Source organism: Physella acuta, unplaced genomic scaffold (assembly GCF_028476545.2).
Source record: "Physella acuta isolate Inbredline_101_S28 unplaced genomic scaffold, ASM2847654v3 ptg000768l, whole genome shotgun sequence".
Taxonomy (NCBI): domain Eukaryota; kingdom Metazoa; phylum Mollusca; class Gastropoda; family Physidae; genus Physella; species Physella acuta.
In genome coordinates, this window is record NW_026732286.1 from 141159 (window position 1) to 162974 (window position 21816).

General features: G+C 35.0%; 1 protein-coding gene across 1 annotated transcript; it reads left to right on the forward strand.

Annotated features, from left to right (window-relative positions):
• The first annotated feature begins 1286 nt into the window (after positions 1 to 1286).
• LOC131950491 (peroxisomal ATPase PEX6-like) lies at positions 1287 to 21339 on the forward strand. The gene is made up of 20 exons (XM_059312680.1): positions 1287 to 1495; positions 2604 to 3898; positions 4483 to 4655; positions 5719 to 5759; positions 6154 to 6296; positions 7615 to 7763; positions 8014 to 8134; positions 8324 to 8393; positions 8762 to 8839; positions 9317 to 9468; positions 10112 to 10213; positions 10575 to 10651; positions 12661 to 12799; positions 13526 to 13646; positions 15193 to 15277; positions 15991 to 16052; positions 16413 to 16521; positions 17289 to 17483; positions 17751 to 17890; positions 18347 to 21339. The coding sequence occupies exons 2-20, from the start codon at positions 2612 to 2614 to the stop codon at positions 18478 to 18480; spliced, it is 3378 nt and encodes a 1125-aa protein (XP_059168663.1). The 5' UTR covers positions 1287 to 1495; positions 2604 to 2611; the 3' UTR covers positions 18481 to 21339.
• The last annotated feature ends 477 nt before the right edge of the window (positions 21340 to 21816 follow it).

Here is a 21816-nt window from a genome sequence, read left to right on the forward strand (position 1 = left end):
TTTAACTTCAAATAAAAGAAAGCTTACGTTTTTTAACTTCTGTTAAAGAGTTCCACTCTACACATCAGAGGTTCTCAAACCTTTTCAATATACGGTAACTAAATTTTAAATAAGCATGCATTGTTGAACGTCAAAATTGAACTCCGTGTATGATATGTCTTTGACATATATATATATATATATATATATATATATATATATATATATATATATATATATACATACATGTGTGTATCTTAGAAGCATTAGCATGGATGTATCCTCCATAGTAGTTATTAGTAGATGCAGATGTTTACACCCACTAAAACGACCCCTTTCGTCACACGTCGTTACAGACCAACATTGAGTGATGTCACAAAGCTCCCCTCAATGTTATCCTCCATTTTCCCATTATCACACATCGTCACAAAAAGTTAGGAATCACTCACGCTCAATTTTCAGGGGCTTTAACTCAGTTTATGCTAATTCCGCTCTCTTTAAACCTAGTTGTTCAGTAGATAATGAATAATTATTAAATTATTATTTTTTAAATAACGAGATCTGATAACATAATAAATTAACACATTTTTAAATATTAATAAACTAATTAAATTGACTGAAACTACTTTTATTTTAACCCTAGAGGCTGATATTTTTAAAATGTCTGACATCAGAGATAGGTCAAGGCTGCGTACGTGCATTAAATTGGAGCTTAGCTTTTCGCCCGTGCACTTTTAGCATTAGTGGTGTGGCTTATCTGGGCAAGATTCAAAGCTTCTTGTGTCTTATAATCAGATTTTCTTTTGGGCATTTCGTCTGGTGGGGTTGTGGGGATGAGGTGGGGGAGTGCCCTCTCCCCGGGCGAAATATATAATTTATTTAGATATTATATACTTTAACCAGTGACCGCTAACCTCCAGAAAATAAAAAATTAAAGCGCACCCAACAAATTTCAAGCCCCCCCCCCCCCCCACCCCGACCCAAGAAATGTCTAAAAGAAGCTCGGCTTGTAACATTTACTAATTTTGATGTTCAATTTTACGTGTGTACATCCATAAGGACCCACCCCCCATCCGCAAACGTAAAAAGTAAACATTTAAATGGATTTAGGCCTATCGCTTATTTAATATAATTTAATATACAATGTTCAATGTAGAACTGTGCCAGAATCCGGTACCGTTCAGGCTTACCTCAAAAATGCATTTTTAGGTATTTAGAGAAACCGAATAAAAGAAAGGGGAAATCCATACGAGTTCTTATTTCCTAGAAACGGCTTCGACTGAATGAATAGCTTACATTCAACCACACGACCGCAGGCATTCCGGATTTTAAGAGAAAAAATTTTAGCCCGAGGTTTTATGGGGAAAAAAAAGGGGGCCTAGGTCCATATCTATCTAGCTATGACATTTTTACTGAACTATAATCTCAGTACCTCAGTAACTCTAGTCTGTTACAGTTACTGTGTTACTAAAACAGTAAAACAAACTAGTCTAGTGTTGTAGAGCGCCAGGTTGAGGTAAATATTAATTTTAATATTAATTATATTAGTTAGTAAATGAAAATTTAAAAGTAATTCATATATTCTTATTTATTTATATATTTAGTAGAATCTATATTATTTACTTATTATTTATTGTAATAAGTCTACTTTATTACTAGATTTCTACTTAACTACTTTAGTTAGGCCTACTTTAACTTTAGTAGTCTTTAGCTTAGTCTTAGACTCTTAGTAATACTTAGAATCTAGATCTAGTAAGTAAGTAACTTAAATAAGATCTAGATTGTGGACTTTTTACACACACTGTGGGGTGTACTGTTGTAGGATGTAGATTATTCTAATAATTCTATATATATATTCTATATATATTCTAACTTATTATACTTAAGTACTAAGTATTCAAATGTCACTGTGATCAACACATATCTACATGAAAAGTCAGTTCCCCCTAAAGTGTTGTTACACGTCTAACCAGACTTTCCCACCCCCCCCCCCCCAATAGATTTTTTTTAACAGTTATTTCCTAAAAAAAAATATTAACTGAGCTCATTCAACTGTGGGATGGAGTGGCCTAGTGGTAGAGAGCTGGACTGCTAACCCGTTAGTCTCGAGTTCAAATCCGGGTCCATGTCAGATACCGTCCTTGAGTCCACCCAGCTCTGATGGGTACCTAACTCACGTTTGGGAAAGTAAAGGCGGCTGGGTATTGTGCTGACCACACTATCCCTTCATGTGCGGAGGTCACAGAAACAAGGGAACTCTACTCAATTTGCCCCGTAGACCGTCAGGTTTGAAAGGGAACTTTACTTTTCATTCAACAGTAATTGTATAGATCAATTTTTATTGCAATTTACAAAAAAAGGTTTCAAAACAGTTTCAAACATTACTTTTTTAAATGCAAAAGCTTTTCATCACATTTTCTGAACCCACACCTCTCATCAAATATAGCCACAAAACTCTAAACCTCCCCTCAAGTAGCCAATAAGAAATGTACCAACAAATGTAGAATCAGTAGTTAGTTGTACCATCAGTACTAATACAATTATTTTATTTTTTTAAATTTCATTGTGATCTAGATAGCTTACTAATTAATTTTTAATTCAAAATTGTTTGCTCATTTTACTAGAAGAAAAAATGGCTGACAAAAATGAGATTGGGAAATTCAGAAGAAGCTATGCTGCTAAACTGTGTGAAGAATATGATGATGACCAAAGAAGAAACCCTCTCCATCTAAAGATTTCTAAAAGAGACTACTCGATCTTTAAAAAATCAGCCGACTGGGACGACACTCTATTTTGCGCTATTAGGATCAAAAGAGAACCTGAAAGCTCTGTTGATGTTTCATCCTCCAGCTCCTCGGGGAGGTCGACTCCCTCCCCAGAGCTGCAAGGTGTAGCAACCAGTGTGGTCATCTCAGAGGATATCATCGTTTGCGTTTTGGCTGCCAATGACAGCTCCCCAGTGACGGTTCCTACGCCTATATCAAACGCCCATTCTCTATCGATAGACGAAGACAGTGATGACGATAGTGTGGAGAGTGGTTATAAAATAGTTCTCAAATGCACTGAATACTTCAGCAAACACTACAATGTTAAACACACAGACTTATTGTACATTAGGGCCATTGAGTTATTTCCCCTGAACAAAGCTATCTTCTCTGTGAATGATGAAGAAATTTATCAGTGGCTCCAGCAAGATACTTTTAGCGAAGGGCTCAAACAGGAAATCTGTCAACATGATTTACTTGTGCGCCAGAACGACGTATTTCTCGCTCCAATAGCTAAAATGTTTCACGAAGATGAAAAATTCAAGAAGACCTGGTACTTTAGTATCAAAGCCATCGCATCCGCGCCTTTCCAGATAGGGTTAATCAAGCCAACCACTGAGATCGTAATCTACTTTGAAAAGGCCAACACTCGCCTACCTTCGGAACATCGCCACCTTTCAGGCCATGATATTGAGCAGTATGAGATTCTCATGTCAGATTTCGTCAACCAGCCAAGCTCACAAGTGTTCAACGATGACGCTACAGATTTAAAAAACTTCAACTTCTTCTGCTCAAGTACATGCGTCATCCAGCAGCTGATCCACTGGAAAAAAGTTCTCCTACAAGACGAAACCGTGGACTCGATTGATTTAACTTCTGTGATAGGAATGCCCAAAAAGATGATGAAGAAATACAGAATTTTTAACGGAACAATTCTTAAGGTCTGCTTGTACCAGAAAGAGTTGTTGGGAGAAATTAACCTGGACGACGCAGAGAAATACTTAAAACAAGAGAAACCCAAACAGAAGTTCGTCAAAGTTCAGGCCCTCACTGGTAGACTGGATGACACAGACATGGTGTTCATTTCATCCATTTTGTTGTTTAACTTGCAGAAAAGTCCTCCGGTTATCAAGACACCCCTCCTTATCATTGAGGTACAGTAAAATGTTTACGCTACATTTTTAGAGTTTTCATTTTTCTTTTTCAATTTTCATCTCAGTTGAAAATACAGAAATATTAGATAAAGTATATATGCATAAATATAGATTGCTAAGCCATTTGTAATGTAATATTTCCAACTCAACAGTGTTATGATATTTTTTTTTAAATAACAAAGGAATAGACTTATTCAAGATGAAGTGATGGCATGGTTTGCCAAAAATTCTTGAGCTTGATTACCAATCTTGAGTTCCATCTTGCTATAATGGGTAACTAATTGAAGTTGAGAAAGTAAAAATAAGCTATGCAAGGTGCTGACTCAAAATCCACTCATGTCAGTGTTTACAGATTAACTACACTTCATTGTCACCTTCTTTAACTTTAAAAGAACTCTTGTTCTATTTACACATTATTTGGCATTTTTGTGCTGTAATTTATTATGAGGTTGAGTTAATAAATTGTATTCAGTGATTTTCAATTTCTTCATTATGAGATTTCCATTTTTCATCATAGTGTGATTTTCAGTTTTCATCATTGTGTGATTTTTATTTTCCTCACTGTGATTTTACTCCGTCTCCAGAAACCAGGAGCCAACCCAGTCAGCCATGACTTCAGTGGATCCAAGCTGTCACGCTCAGTGAGCACACAGGTCCCTTATGCCCAGGAGGTGCAGATAACTATCATCAACTCCCCAAGTTATCCCCCGCAAGCCAAACATGACCAGTCTCTCAAGAAATACTTTCAGATCCCAAGGTGCACTATTATTTTTTTTTACATCTTCTAATTTTCTTTTTCAATATAAATGCTGTTTTTTTTTCATTAATTCTAATAGTTTCACTGTCTGTGTATCTATCTGACAAGAACGCTCTAGAGAAAACATAAGCAATTTAAAAACTTTCACAGTGAAACGAAAACGAAATATGACGTCATATAGTAGAAAATAATATCAAGCCGGAGAGTGCACACAGTAATATGACGTCATTGATTTTCGAGTAAACATTGAATAAAAAGGCAATTTTGTCTAATCTAAGTGGTTTGTGTGAAGAGTTTCTCTCATACAATTCTTCGGGTAGGGGCGAAGCCCCACCCCCGCGTAAGAACGTCTGAGCCCCCACCTCCCCAACTCAAAAGAAATTTCTTCATCGATACTCTATAATAAAATTACCGCCTAATTAATGTGTCTAATCTAAAAAGTGGTTTTCTTGCAATTTCTTTAATGCAATTATTCCGGTTGTGGCTAAGCGCGACACCAGTGTTTCTTTCAGACTTTTTCCTCCCCGGAGGGGGGAACTTTTTCAAATCTAAAAAGTGTTAAGCGTGCAGTTTTTTTTTCAAGCATCTCTTCCGGTAGGGGCGAAGCCCCGCCCAGTTCTTCCTTTAGTTTGTATGATCTACAAATGCGACCAGTGTTTCTTTCAGACTTTTTCCTCCCCGGAGAGGGGTGGGGGTACTTGAAATTTTCGGGGGCGGGGGTAGAATTTTCTGGGAGGGGGCGGACACTGGAAAAAGTATATAATTATATTTAGTTGAATGGGACGGTAGACATGTTTTAGAGTGTGTGTGTGAGGGGGGGGAGGGGGGCGAAGCCCCCTCCTCCCACGTAGAGTTGCCTGAAAGAAACTCTTATGCGACTTTTGTCATGAATGAGATTAGGTGCATGTTTTAGGGATATGCCTATGACTATATTTTGAATAAATTAAAGTACCGAGAAAATAGACAGCACTATCAACCTAGCGCCCGTTGTATCCTTCCTCAACGGGCCATTTTCTCGTATGGAATAGTCTGGATATTTATCAGTAATACTGTCTGTTTTTAGGTTGCTTGGTGTGGGAGATTTGTTTGCAGTCAGCTCTATAGGTAAGAAACATTTGGTTGTTGTTTTTTAATTAGAAATAAATTATTTTGTTAGTTTTTAGTGGAAAAAAAAACAATGAAGTTGGATATTTTTATAAAGAAAATAACTTGACCATCTACTTTTAAAAATTTATTCAAGTTCTATTTTAAGTTTAAATACAGCCTTACTAAACTTATTTGATTGGTTTAATTTCTAGAGGGTTAATTTATTTGTACACAGTATATTATTTACTTTTTATTGAATTTTTTTTTTTTTTGTTGAATAAATTTTTTTAAATAAGTTGAAGTAGTTATACAATGATGTAGTTTGTTTTGAATCTTGTGTAACCATAAAGGTGTGGCATAACTAAGCTAACAGTACCAAAATTAGCCTTCAACTGAAAATTTTTGTATTTAGATGATCCTGACTTTTGGCCGACACCAGGACTTGACACCAGAATCAGGAAACCTGTGATATTCTTCAGGGTGTCTGGCATTTTACCAAAGCAGTTAGACAATAATGTCTGCTATGTTGATGCTGTCAACTCCACACTTAAGCAGGTAGCTAATACAAAAACTTTAGAACCTCTTTAACATACAATAATGTCTGCTATGTTGATGCCGTCAACTCCACACTTAAGCAGGTAGCTAATACAAAAACTTTAGAACCTCTTTAACATACAATAATGTCTGCTATATTGATGCTGTCAACTCTACACTTAAGCAGGTAGCTAATACAAAAACTTTAGAACCTCTTTAACATACAATAATTTCTGCAAGGACGGCATGGTTGGACGGTAGAGATTATGACTGCTAGCCTAAAGTCTTGTGTTCAAATTCTGGGCTCCAATCTGTAGGACATTCCTCAGTCCACCCAGCTTTGATATTTACCTGATTCATATTAGAGAAACTAAGTAGGCGGGACATAGTGATGACCACACTATCCGCCTGTATTCTGAAGTAATTGTAACAGATTAACTCTACTTCATCTGCCTAATGTGTCTTGGGCACGAACAGAAAAAGATGATAAAGATGAATTTCTCCTATGTTAACATTGAAAACTCTTGCCCCAATGTGGGTAAATAATACAAGAATTTTAGAACCTCTGTTACATAAAGTAACACCTGCTAGATTGACACTGTCAACTCTACCCTTAAGCAGGTAACTAAATCTAGTATTTTACAACATCTGTTACTTACAATGATCTCTGCTTAATTGATGCTGCCAATTTTACTCATTTGCCTAGATTAGTTAGGGGGTCATCCATTTATGATGTCCACAAAAATTTTGGATTTTAGACACACTCCGACACACACACACCCCCCCCCCCCCCCCACACACACACACACACACCCATCCACACTCATCCACTTTCGACTCCCCCTATTGTGGACGTCATAAATGGATGACCCCTAACTAACCCAAAAATTTTAGAACCTCTATGACATACATGCTGTGTTGTACATCATCAACTCTACCCTAATACATTACTTTTGGGGGGGGGGGGGGGGGGGATTACAAAGTCCATCACTGTCAACATTCCTTCATGTATCTCCCACTTTAACAAAGCACCTAGACAATATGTAGGTAATGTAGTTAATGGGTCTGAAACCTCTATGTAGCTAATACATGTGATACAAGTAGTAGATCCATTTCTATACATTCCCATTGGTTATCTATGGGTCATTGTTGTTTATATAGAGTAAGTACATAGCTTATGTTATAGATTTAAGCTTTGTTCCCTGATTGCTTGAAAAAGAATCATTATTGGCATCATCTATCAATAGAAAAAGAATGGCTGTTAGATACAGATAAATGTGATTAGCTGTCAAAATGCAATGAATAATAACCAATAATAATTGGCCTTTTCTGTTTATAGGTTGGTTCAGACCACAGCTTTGTGCCACTAAATGCCTGCAAATATCTCTCATGCCTTGATGCCATATATGGGCAGAGTATTGTGTGCCCTGGGCTAGAGAACTATGTCAGAAAGCTGGAGTACCTGCTTCTACCTCACATTCACAATAAGTAAGTTGCTGCATTCTGTAAACAACTTATGTTTCATTTTAGCTTTTCTTACATTTTAGTTGTAACCTTTATATTAAATAATATGATCAAATGAATTATTTTTACAATATTTTTTTTGGTAAAAAATTTAGGTGATTGACTTTCAACCCAAACATGAAACCTGTTTGCATTCTCTACTCTCCTGTAGTCTAAAAAAATAAAAATAAATTGTTAAATTATACTTTTATTTTCTTTCTTTTTTGTTACCTAGATACAATGCCCCAGCTATTAGAGAGCTGATGTCATCAGTTCTACTCTCTGGACCAAAAGGTTGTGGTAAAAGGACAATCATCTACACAGTTGCTCGGAGATTACACATGCAAGTTATGGAGGTAGTGCATAAAATCATTTTGGTATACTTTATGAATATGTATTTCTTAATAGAAGGGTACTAATATCCTCTAAGTTTAATACATTTGTTTTTATTTCTTGAGCCATTCTTTAAATGAATCTGCTTTCATATATTAGGTAAAATAATTTATTTGTAAGGATCTTTAATTTATCAATTTATCAATACATAGATCAACTGCCATGATTTGATTGGTGATAATTCAGATGCAACAGATAAGAACCTGAGCAGACTCAATTCAGGTGCCAACTTTTCACTATTTTCAAATTATAGAGAGTTACAGTTTCAATGTTAGGAATTTAAGAGCTTGAGGTTTAGTAAAGACTATTAATTTTAGGTGTGGTCGGATGGTAGAGCTTATGACTGCTAACCCAAAAGCCTTGAATTTGGTTCTCGAGCTTGAGTCTGTTTGACATACTTGAGTCCACCCAGCTATGATTGGTACCTGACTCTTGTCATTCCCTTGAGTGCTAAAGGGCGTTGAAACAGATAAACTCCGCTTTTTGTCTCAGGCACAAACAGGAAAAGATGATGTTGATTAATATTACAAGTGTTAGGAATTTCAATTTTATTCTGCTGATTTTATTTTTAAATATTTGTCTTTTCTCAGTCATCAAGTATACCCCATGTATCCTGTTACTGAGGAATATTGAAGTAATAGGCAAGGACAGAGATGGTAAAAGTGATGGTAGGAAGTTCTTTTTATTGTTCAATTCCTGAAAATAGTGTAGTAATTTTTTTATGGAATATTTCTTTGACATTATTATAATGAAGCTTTGAACACAAGTTTGCATGTTTATTTAAAATTCTCTGGTACTAAAACCATACTCTATTATTGCTTTATGGGACAGTGTGGCTTAGTGGTAGAGCGCTCGACTGCTAACCTGAAAGATTGAGTTCAAATGCAGGCTCAGGTCTGCAAAACGGCCCTTAGTCCACCCAGCTCTGATTATGGAAAGTAAAGGCGGCTGGGCATAATAATGACCTTGGCCTATGCTTTCATATGCCGAGGTCACTAAAAAGACGAACTCTACTTCATCTGCCACATGTGTCTGCCACAAACAGGGAAAAGATGATAATTGCTCTATAAAACATGCTATATGCCATAATCTCCACCCAAAAAGTTGTTATTTAATTACAGTATGGATTGTTCTTTAACCTGTAGACCCCAGGATCATCAACACATTCCACAAGATAATCCAGCAGACTGTAGACCAGTGCCATGAGTACCCTGTCATAATAGCTGGAACCAGCAGCAACATCGCAAGTCTTGCTGAGGATATGCTGCCGACATTCTTGCATGAAGTGGCTATAGAGGTGAGGTTATACTATAGGAGGTTTTATATTGGCACAGCTCACAGGGAGATTAGAAGTGTAGTGTTTTGATTTTTAAAAAAATGAACTTCAAAATCTTCTTGTGTTTTTTAGTGTTGTATTTGAATCCGTAAGTGAAATTAGTTTTACTTATTTATGATGATGAATATGTTTTAAATGTTATTCACCTAAAGCAGGGGTCTCCAAACTTTTCAGTCCAAGGGCCGCATTAACTATAAAATTTCAGTTCGGGGGCCAGTTTCTTCCAGGCATGTCTTTGATTTTTCTGGGCAAAGTTCCTCAGCCATCACCAACAAACCTTTTTTTCCGTGGACAAAATGATCTCCGCGGGCCGGATGATAGGACCTCGCGGGCCATAGTTTGGAGACCCCTGACCTAAAGCAATGATGAGGATTATTGCTTGTACACATTTTCGTTTCACCTTACATCAGAATTTCTTTCTTTGTAAAATCCTCTTCTTCCCTCCCCCCCCCCCCCCCCTGTGAAGAAATGCTTGCCTTACCCTTAGGTAATGAATAATTCTTTAAATATTAGACTCCTAATGGAAATGGAAATAGCTTGATTGTTTATCCACAGTTTTGTTTCACCTTATTTGTTAATAATAATTCTATTTTTAATATTACAGTCACCTAATGAAATGGAAAGGGCAGAAATAATTCAGGGTCTACTTGACAGTTTAGTTGCCTCCCCTGACCTGTCAGTCAGTCATCTTGCCCAAAGAACTGCTGTATGTATTGATGATTACCATACTTATTATTTTAATCAGTAGACAGTAGTGGATTAGAGGTGAGGGGAAGTTTAGGTAGAGAATTACTCTCTATATTGATAGATGTTATTCATGGGGAATTAATAGAAGTGACATAACTAAGATATGTTGAAGGGGGGCTAACAACACCTATTTGCACTTTTATTGTGTATGGAGACTGAAAAAAATACCATTGGTCACCAGCTTATATAAAGAAGAGAGTTTGCCATAAGGCATTCAATTATGTAACAGTTGTTTTTATAATTATTTATATATATATATTTATATATATAAATATAAATAATTATTCTCAAGTATAATTTAAATGTACATCTGTGACCAGGGGTTTGTGCTGGGTGACCTAATCACCCTAATCCTCCAAGCCAGACGAGAAGCTTATCAAAAAGTTCTTAAAATTTGGTACGTGTATTTAAAAATATCATTCTCCTATTTACGTTTTTTTTTATCTAAATATTTTTTTCAAAGATATTTTAGCATGTTTGTGTACTATGTGTGAACAGTAATACTTTCTAAGTATTTTATTTTAACCAAACTCAGGGCTTTAATGTTTCTTGCGAGCTTTAGTTCTACTTTGAATCAATCCTTTGCATTTTGAAAATTATGAAAATGATGTTCTGGTAAATAACAAACACAGAAACACAACTCATTTGTAATGTCATTATATAAATAAATAATTGTGTTTATATTGCGTTAACATGTATTTTAATATTAATTTTATTCAAGTACTCACAAAAAGTACCTTTTTATTTACAAATTTGTATGATTATTATAGATTGCTCTACCATTTTTTAAACTTATGTTGAACTACTTTAAAATCTTACTTGAAGTTTTACATTTAATTTTGCTAGTTGTGTTAATGAACACAAGTCTCTTTTGGGGTGCTAAAATCTTATAAAATGTCTTGTGTTCCAAATTCAAGTTCCACTGATGGATACAAGTCTATTTTGAAGTGCTAAAATATTATAAAATTTCTTATGTTACATATTCCTAGCTGTGCTGAAGTAAAGTATCTATTTGAGCTGCTAAAATTTATAAAATGTCTTACAGTGCATATTCCCAGTTGTGCTAAAATCATATAAAATGTTTTACAGTGCATATTCCCAGTTGTGCTAAAATCATATAAAATGTCTTGTGTTACATATTCCCAGTTGTGCTAAAATCTTTAAAAATGTCTTGTGTTACATATTCCCAGTTGTGCTAAAAAATCTTTAAAAATGTCTTGTGTTACATATTCCCAGCTGTGCAGATGCATACAAGTCACTTTTGAGGTGCTAACATGTAATAAAATGTCTTGTTACATATTCCCAGTTGTGCTAAAATCTTATAAAATGTCTTGTGTTACATATCCCCAGCTGTGCTATAATGTTATAAAATGTCTTGTGTTACATATCCCCAGCTGTGCTATAATGTTATAAAATGTCTTGTGTTACATATCCCCAGCTGTGCTATAATCTTATAAAATGTCTTGTGTTACATATCCCCAGCTGTGCTATAATGTTATAAAATGTCTTGTGTTACATATCCCCAGCTGTGCTATAATGTTATAAAATGTCTTGTGTTACATATCCCCAGCTGTGCTATAATCTTATAAAATGTCTTGTGTTACATATCCCCAGCTGTGCTATAATGTTATAAAATGTCTTGTGTTACATATCCCCAGCTGTGCTATAATCTTATAAAATGTCTTGTGTTACATATCCCCAGCTGTGCTATAATGTTATAAAATGTCTTGTGTTACATATCCCCAGCTGTGCTATAATGTTATAAAATGTCTTGTGTTACATATCCCCAGCTGTGCTATAATCTTATAAAATGTCTTGTGTTACATATCCCCAGCTGTGCTATAATGTTATAAAATGTCTTGTGTTACATATCCCCAGCTGTGCTATAATGTTATAAAATGTCTTGTGTTACATATCCCCAGCTGTGCTATAATCTTATAAAATGTCTTGTGTTACATATCCCCAGCTGTGCTATAATGTTATAAAATGTCTTGTGTTACATATCCCCAGCTGTGCTATAATGTTATAAAATGTCTTGTGTTACATATCCCCAGCTGTGCTAAAATCTTATAAAATGTCTTGCGTTACATATCCCCAGCTGTGCTATAATGTTATAAAATGTCTTGTGTTACATATCCCCAGCTGTGCTAAAATCTTATAAAATGTCTTGCGTTACATATCCCCAGCTGTGCTAAAATCTTATAAAATGTCTTGTGTTACATATTCCCAGTTGTGCTAATATCTTATAAAATGTCTTGTGTTACATATTCCCAGTTGTGCTAATATCTTATAAAATGTCTTGTGTTACATATTCCCAGTTGTGCTAATATCTTATAAAATGTCTTGTGTTACATATTCCCAGTTGTGCTAATATCTTATAAAATGTCTTGTGTTACATATCCCCAGCTGTGCAGATGGATTGCCAGCGAGCCTGCAGAGAGAAGAAGACATTGTGACTGCAGGGGTGGTGATGGAGCAGTGTGACCTAGAGAAGGCCCTGGACACCATGCAGGCTTCCCACTCAGACAGTATTGGTGCACCTAAGGTACCTTTAGCCCACATTTTGTTTAACATATAATTAAATTAATTGACATATGAAAAGTAAATTTGTTTTTTTTTTATAAATTCTTTACACAATAGTACGATTTTTTTTTATGATCTTTGTTTAACATTTAAGTGCATTTTTTTTTTGTCTTAATTAATTGCTCACATTTTAATTGATTTGGTGGTCTTTAAATAGTTCTGCTCAAATTATTTATAAGTAAATTTATTTTTTAAAGTTTACCACACATTAGTAAGATTTTTATTAATTTTATTTTAACACCCATATTATTGTTTAAAATTTGAATAAATTTGTGGATCAAAACTCTGTGTTTATTTCAAGTAAATGAAGGTTTAGCATTGTAAATGATTGGGGGCCTTGAGTCAGTTGTGCTTTTTACTGTGATGTTACTTTGTTTTAGATTCCCTCAGTGAAGTGGGACGACATTGGTGGCCTTGAGTCAGTTGTGCTATTTACTGTGAATTTATTTTGTTTTAGATTCCCTCAGTGAAGTGGGACGACATTGGTGGCCTTGAGTCAGTTGTGCTATTTACTGTGATGTTATTTTGTTTTAGATTCCCTCAGTGAAGTGGGACGACATTGGTGGCCTTGAGTCAGTTGTGCTATTTACTGTGATGTTATTTTGTTTTAGATTCCCTCAGTGAAGTGGGACGACATTGGTGGCCTTGAGTCAGTTGTGCTATTTACTGTGATGTTATTTTGTTTTAGATTCCCTCAGTGAAGTGGGACGACATAGGTGGCTTGGCTGATGTTAAGTCTGAGATCATTGACACGGTCCAGCTGCCCTTGCAACATCCAGAACTACTCGCCGCAGGGTTACGGAGATCAGGTAATTAAAAGTGCCCGATTTTTAAAAAATACCACCTCTGGACAAATACCTGATTGAGATTTTGTTTACTTTATCCACCCAGCTCTGATGGGTATCTAACTCACATTAGGGAAAATAAAGGTGACTGGGCATAGTGCTGACCACACTATCCCTGCATATGTTGAGGTCTCTTAAACAGATGAACTCTACTTCATCTGCCCCAAGTGTCTTGGGCACGAACGGGAAAAAGATGATGATCACTGAGCATACAGAAAACTTGATTGTCATTAAAATAGTCTTGAAATGAAGGTTGTTTTTTTTTTTAAATCCAGCTTTTCTGTAATGATTTTTTTTAACCTCCATTATGTTTCCTAAGACAAAAGTAGTAACAGTAGCATTTGTGAAGTTATGTTGTTGGGAGTTATTTTCCACATTTAGAGTAACCAGCTTGTGTCAGACTGCAATAGAGTCATGTAATATTGTCTTGCTCTCATATCAGTGTTTGTCAGTGATTTAAATCTAATGTTTTACCTGCCTAAATCTCATATTATGCCAATCTTTTAAATCTAATGTTTTACCTGCCTAAATCTCATATTATGCCAATCTTTTAAATCTAATGTTTTACCTGCCTAAATCTCATATTATGCCAATTTTTTAAATCTAATGTTTTACTTGCCCAAATCTCATATTATGCCAATCTTTTAAATCTAATGTTTTACCTGCCTAAATCTCATATTATGCCAATCTTTTAAATCTAATGTTTTACCTGCCTAAATCTCATATTATGCCAATATTTTAAATCTAATGTTTTACCTGCCTAAATCTCATATTATGCCAATCTTTTAAATCTAATGTTTTACCTGCCTAAATCTCATATTATGCCAATCTTTTAAATCTAATGTTTTACCTGCCTAAATCTCATATTATGCCAATCTTTTAAATCTAATGTTTTACCTGCCTAAATCTCATATTATGCCAATCTTTTAAATCTAATGTTTTACCTGCCTAAATCTCATATTATGCCATTCTTTTAAATCTAATGTTTTACCTGCCTAAATCTCATATTATGCCAATCTTTTAAATCTAATGTTTTACCTGCCTAAATCTCATATTATGCCAATCTTTTAAATCTAATGTTTTACCTGCCTAAATCTCATATTATGCCAATCTTTTAAATCTAATGTTTTACCTGCCTAAATCTCATATTATGCCAATCTTTTAAATCTAATGTTTTACCTGCCTAAATCTCATATTATGCCAATCTTTTAAATCTAATGTTTTACCAGCCTAAATCTCATATTATGCCAATCTTTTAAATCTAATGTTTTACCAGCCTAAATCTCATGTTATGCCAATCTTTTAAATCTGATGTTTTACCTGCCTAAATCTGATGTTTTACCTGCCTAAATCTGATGTTTTACCTGCCTAAATCTGATGTTTTACCTGCCTAAATCTGATGTTTTACCTGCCTAAATCTGATGTTTTACCTGCCTAAATCTGATGTTTTACCTGCCTAAATCTGATGTTTTACCTGTCTAAATCTAATGTTTTACCTGCCCAAATCCAGGTGTTCTGCTCTATGGACCGCCTGGGACTGGCAAGACTTTACTTGCTAAAGCTGTGGCCACTGAATGTTCTCTTAACTTCCTCAGGTGATCTTGTCTTGATAAAAGTCATTTACAGTAGCTAATGCTGTTAGATAGGATGGCGTAGTCGAATAGTAGAGTGTTGGACTGCTAACCTAAAATTCTAAAGTTGGGGTCTTTTGATAGAGTCGTAGCACGCCCCTTATTCCACCCAACTCTGATGGGTACCTGACTTACGTTAGGGATAGTAAGGCTGCTGGGCATAGCGCTGGCCACACTATCACTACATATGGCGAGGTCATAGAAACAGGTGAACTCTGTTTCATCTGCCACATGGGCCGCCAGGTCCAAAAGGGAAATTTACTAATGCTGTTATGTCTTTTTTTATTACAACACCTAAATACACAAAGCTGCAACTGCTGGTAATATATATCTATATAATTGCTGTGTATTGTTGTTATCTCTGCAAGAACAAGATTATATATAATATATAAATTACCTAATAACACAGTCAAAGGGAAAAAAGCTAGTCACAAGTCTTTAATTTACCTGTTCATATATGTGTATATTTATTGTGTGTGAAAATAAAGCAATATTCTATGTTTTTATTGTGAAGTAATTATTTGTGAATATATGTTCAGTTTTCAGTGTTTTTAATGTGAAATAGTGGAAGCATTCACAGAAATTCCCTTTTATAATTTTTCATCAAGCAGTTTTTCCCTCAAATTTAGATTACAAAGATTTAAAACCTTTTTTAAAATGTCAATATTTTTTTTTAGTGTCAAAGGGCCAGAACTCATCAACATGTATGTGGGTCAGAGTGAGGAAAATGTAAGAGAAGGTAGGCTATGTACTCACTCAATGTACGCACTCAATGTACGCACTCAGTGTACGCACTCAGTGTACGCACTCAGTGTACGCACTCAGTGTACGCACTCAGTGTACGCACTCAGTGTACGCACTCAGTGTACGCACTCAGTGTACGCACTCAGTGTACGCACTCAATGTACTCACTCAATGTACTCACTAACATTTTCACATTAGAGTAATACCACTGATGAAACCACTCATATTTTTACATTAGTGTAATCTAGACAATGAGGTATAATACCATAATAACACTGATGAAATCACTCATATTTTTACAGTGTGATATAATTGATAATTTAGTCTTTAACTGTATTTTGTTTTTACCATTCAGTGTTCAAAAGAGCAAGGAGTGCTTCCCCTTGTGTCATTTTCTTTGATGAGTTAGATTCCCTGGCTCCCAACAGAGGCAAAAGTGGGGACTCAGGAGGGGTCATGGACAGGTAATTAGCTCCCATTTTGATAAGACCTGGTGGTAAACAGATTTTTAAAATCCCTTACCCCTGGTAGGGAAGCGGATTTTTAAGACTTAATAATCCATAGTGGAAGGTAGAGATTATCTGTGCATGTGAATGGATTGTGCCAAGGTCATCCCAGCCACCATTTCTAATTCACATCAGCAAACTACAAGTGGGTTTCACGGTATTGCTCCATACCACAGAAACTCTGGGATACTTATTCTGTGGAAAAAATAAATCTCTTTACCATACCTTATATGGGGGGACGGTGTGGCCTAGCTGTAGAGTGCTAGACTGCTAACCTGAGAGTTTCGAGTTTAAATCCGGGTTCAAATCAGTGGAGTCCACCCAGCTCTGATGGGTACGTAAATCACGTTAGGGAAGCAAAGATGGCTGGGCATAGTGCTGATCACGCTGTCCCTTCATATGCCAAGGTCTCTGAAGCAGATGAACTCTACTTCACCTGCCCCATTTGTCACAAACGGGAAATAATGATGAGACCTTATATGTGTTATATTTGAGATAAAAATGTATTATTCATTTTTTTTTTAAACTCTAATGAATAAATAATTCAACTACTTTTTTTTAAAATGGAGTTAAACCCTTGAACAGTTATTATTTGAAATGTTCTTGTCTTTAAATTTTCTTTGGAAATGGCTAATATCATGGTATAAAAAGTCAAACCATACAGCTAAAATTTTTCTTGCCCTGTAAACAAAATGTTGACAAAAAAATATTTGATGTGTGCACAGAGTCGTATCACAACTCCTTGCTGAACTTGATGGCCTGCACCAATCATCAGAAGTGTTTGTGATTGGGGCCACCAATCGTCCAGATCTGCTTGACCCAGCCCTCCTGCGACCTGGTAGATTTGACAAGCTGCTGTACCTGGGGGTCAACTCAGACTGGCAGGCACAGCTGAACATTTTGAAGGCGCTCACATCAAAGTAGGTTTACACCCAAGTTATTCAATCATGTACCCATTTGATAATCTTTGATAGTAAAAATTCAGCTCAATAATCTTTTTAAAATTAAAACATCTAGTGGGTCAATACCTGAGGCAGGTAAAGTTGTGACTAAATATTTTATTTTTTTGTTATTGTTTTAATTATAAAAGTATATTTTTCTGAAGCAGCCAAGCTCAGTTGTAATCTTATTTTGAAAATTAAAACTGAATTATCATTTTTTCAATAATATGTGTATATTTTCATCAGGTTTAAATTGGCCTCTGGTCTGAATTTAATAGACGTTGCTAAAAAGTGTCCGCCCAACTTGACTGGTGCTGACCTCTATGCTCTGTGTGCGGATGCCATGCTCAATGCCATGAGGAGAAAAATTGAAAAATTGGAATCAGGTAATTAGTTATTTTATTTAACAAAGTAAACAGCACCTTACCAGTTTTGGAGGCATTTGTTTTAATTTTATTAATTTAGGTTTGATTTTCATTATTTAAATAATTTATTCATGTCTCGTAATTATTAGCAAATGTTTTTATTATGTTACCTCAAACAAAGAATTGAATTTGCAATATATTTCAAAATAGGAGGTAATCATTTATGCAGATGCCTGATCATGTGCAACTGTCTTAGAAGTTAGTGTTAAAGCAATTTTGACAGGTCAACTTAGATTCAGTGAGAAATTAGACAGCAGCAGAGAATTTCTTACAGGCATCTTTTTGGGAGGCACTGTCAGCCCTCTCTCTCCCTTTCCTCCCACCCCCCTCACCAATTTTTTTTTAATAATTTCTATAGAAAATATTGTAACCAATTTAAGAGTGTTGCTAATTAGATTTATAATTTCTCACTTGCAGGGGAAGATGAAGATCAGAAAAATCTGGAGGTGGATGAAGTGGACTTTGACTCAGCCCTAGATACTTTAGTGCCTTCAGTGTCCCATGAAGATCTGCAGAAATATGAGCAGATTAGAGCATCATTTCAACCATAGTTATCTTCCCATACTTCTGTGTGCTATGATCTGCAGAAAATTTAATAAGTGATTTGTGATCATTACATTCCATCTATATAACATGATAAATAAACATGATTTTTTTTTTATCATAATTTATTTTTAACATAATTAATTTTGTGCTATATAATTTGTTTGATTTTGTTAAAATAAAATGTTTTTTATACAGTTGGGTCCATTTTAATACCAAAGGATTTTACATTGAGTAAAATAAGTTTAATTTAAACTGACACCTAACTGCTTGTTCTATAAATAAATCTATCAGTATTTTCTTTTTATTTATTTTTCTTGCAGGATTTTCTTTTGAAATATATGTTGTTTTTCTCAAATACCTGTCTGGTTTTTTTATGTAGTTTGTACCAAATAGTATTGAAATGTTATTTCTTCCCCTGCCAAAAATGAAAATTTTAATTAAAGAATAGAAGCTACATTTTTAATTTTTTGTATACCAATCTCTGATAAGGAAATCTTAAGATGTGTTTTTGGTTACTAGTAGTACAAACAAAGAAAGAAAGCCTTAATCACAATACTTTAACCCTCAAAAAGGAGAAATAATTCATGGGAAAACTTTGGCAACAGAAGTTATCTGTCTTTGAGAAAGCGGGGTTTTTTTGTTTGTTTTTTTTTATATTTTTAAAGTTTGGTTGTTTACATACAATTATTCATTTTCCTGGATCTGTTTGCATAGATTTCTCTGTACTTTATAAAGTCTCTTTAATCCCTGGATGATTTTTTTATGTTTTTAGCGCAATTTCCTTACAGGAAAAATTGCGATTATTAACTCGTCATTTCTGGATGGATGGATGTGTGTCCGCAGCCTTTAAGTCGTATCTTCTCCTCAACGAAGCAATATCGAGGACTAGTTCCAAAAGCAAATATGTTAAGCAAGTTCCGAGGATGAACATAGGCCAAAAAATTCCCGGAATTCCTTCCTGGATTTCACGGAAAAGCCAAAAAACCTCGAACAAATGCAGTTTTTGCTCCATATCTCGGCAACCAGACCACTTAGCGACTTGAAACATTTACCAATCGATTCCTGCCATAATTTAGAACAATATTGCCGAAGAAAGTTTTCAAAAATATCCTTTCGTTCGGTCACAAAAAATTTTTTAATATATTTTAAACTGAGCATCGTGTAGGCCTAGGATACTTTTTTAAACTGAGCATCGTGTAGGAGTTTATATTTATAGGATGATATTTACTACTTTTTTAAACTGAGCATCGTGTAGGCCTACTCGTTAAAATAAAACTATTTCTGTTGATATAGGTTAATATAGTTGTCTTTTTTTTTTAGCGCAATTTCCATACTGGTTTCTATTTTGTTTTGAATTATTAAAACTACTTGTGTTGCATTATTTATTTGCTGAATATATGATTTATCTCGATTTAAAATTGTTATGGATAACATAAGGAAATTGCGCTTAAATTGTCACTAGACTTTTTAATAACTTGTTTGTTACAGAAGTGTTGAAATGTTAAATCTCCTGCCAAGGTCATTTTAAAAAATCTTAAATAAAGAGTACAAGCTACATTTAGAGTTTTTTGGATGTTCCATACCAATCTCTGATAATAGAATGATCTTAAAAATGGGTGTTGCTATAAACTAAATATCTATAACCCTAATACTAAAACTTACAATACTATCAACAACACATCTATTTTTGGTAGAGTCCACTGTCAAAGGAGAACTGCATTTTATGAAATTGTATCAATCCAATTTTTCATATTTATTGCTCAAGAAGATACATGTTGTCTTTAATTATTGCACTGCATGTATGGGCTACGTCTGCTTTCAAAGGGTCACGGCTTAGACCAGCAGCAGGCCAAAACTATTAATTTTGACCCCCAACTTGTGGCTCCCTTGCTGTCACATTTATTTTATTGCTGTGTACTTTGTGTTCCTGTCATTTTTTGGCTGTTATGGCTCCATAGTTTAATAAACCACTTGATGACTGCGCATTGGAAATCCAAGCACAATGCCTGGGCAATAAGATGAGAAGAGCCAGATGTACCAGGCCCCCTCTCTCTAAGACAGGATGTTACCTGTACAACTTGGAATCAACAGTGTTGCTGGAGCTGCCTTAAGGAAACCAGAGTTGGTAATCCTATCACCTAAGGGGCTTCACTCCTGTTTGATTTCGGAGTTTTCTCTTCGATGGGTTACTGTCCCCAGCTAAGGAGCCTCATCTGCCCAATGATTTGAACTCATGACATGCAACCATACACATACCCACCCAACCACTCCGCCCCTTACCTTGTAATGGTTGTGTTACAATATCATCTTTGTACAAGTTAAAAATCATTTTTTTTTTAAACATGTTCAGAAGCTTTGTATTGAGGAAATCCTTATACATCTAACTTAATTAAATTCATAAGCTGTAAGATGAGCATTAAAATAAATTGCCTTGTTTTATACCATGTATACATTACTAACATTTAATTTTATTATAACTTATTTTGTTCTCATATAATTATATCTTTTTTTTTAATTAACAAAAAAAACTAATATCAGTGTACATATTATATTCAGAAGTTTTTTTATATTTGGATTGTGATTATCTTGATAGATTAGCAGAGAGCTTAAAAATAAAAACCTCAGGATTTCACCAGAAGTTTTTACTTCATAACCAATTACCTTTTTTTTTTAAATTTAATACAGAGATGTATTAGGTTTGTACTATTATTAAATAATTAATGGGTTTTTGAAAATCCTTGTAAAAATGGTTAGCAAGTTTTATACAAATAAATCACTTAATGTCTACATCTTTTGCTCTTTGTATTTTGATGCTACTCAATTTATTGATCAATTATTGTGTTTTCAATAAAAAGGTTTCAAGATTTAATAAATAGTTTCTTCTTCGTTCTTAATTGAGAATATGGTGGAGGATTTAGACAAGTCCAACTTCGTGAACAAACCGGACTGTGATCTCCAGATCAGCAGGTGCCCCATATAATTTTTCCCTGAGTGGGGTGACCAGGGTCCAGTGTCTGTCTCGCGCCTGGCTATATAAAGAACATTCCTGAAGGACGTGCTCCGTATTTTCCAGGGCCTTGCCACAAGTTCATATTTCGCCACACCCAATTTTTAGTTTTTTATGCATGTGTTGATTTAGTCTGTTATGGTCTGTTCTAAGTCTAAAGATTATGTATTGTTGTTTTCGTGTCAAATTATAATATCCATCATCTTTATTGTAGTGAGGGTGTGTCAGGCCACATTTGCGTTTGTTTGTTTTTTATTATTCTTTTTATTTCTTTTGGTTGTAGCGAGATTTCCGGTTGTTTTTTCTTTCCCCCAATTTTTGCCAGCTGGTCCGC

Excerpts from the sequence above, each read along its gene's own strand:
- LOC131950491 (XM_059312680.1), top strand. The coding sequence starts at position 2,612 with ATGGCTGACAAAAATGAGATTGGGAAATTCAGAAGAAGCTATGCTGCT. Across the intron at positions 9,469-10,111 it reads TGCATGAAGTGGCTATAGAG|TCACCTAATGAAATGGAAAG; the intron begins GTGAGGTTATAC and ends TTAATATTACAG. Across the intron at positions 17,484-17,750 it reads TTGAAGGCGCTCACATCAAA|GTTTAAATTGGCCTCTGGTC; the intron begins GTAGGTTTACAC and ends TATTTTCATCAG.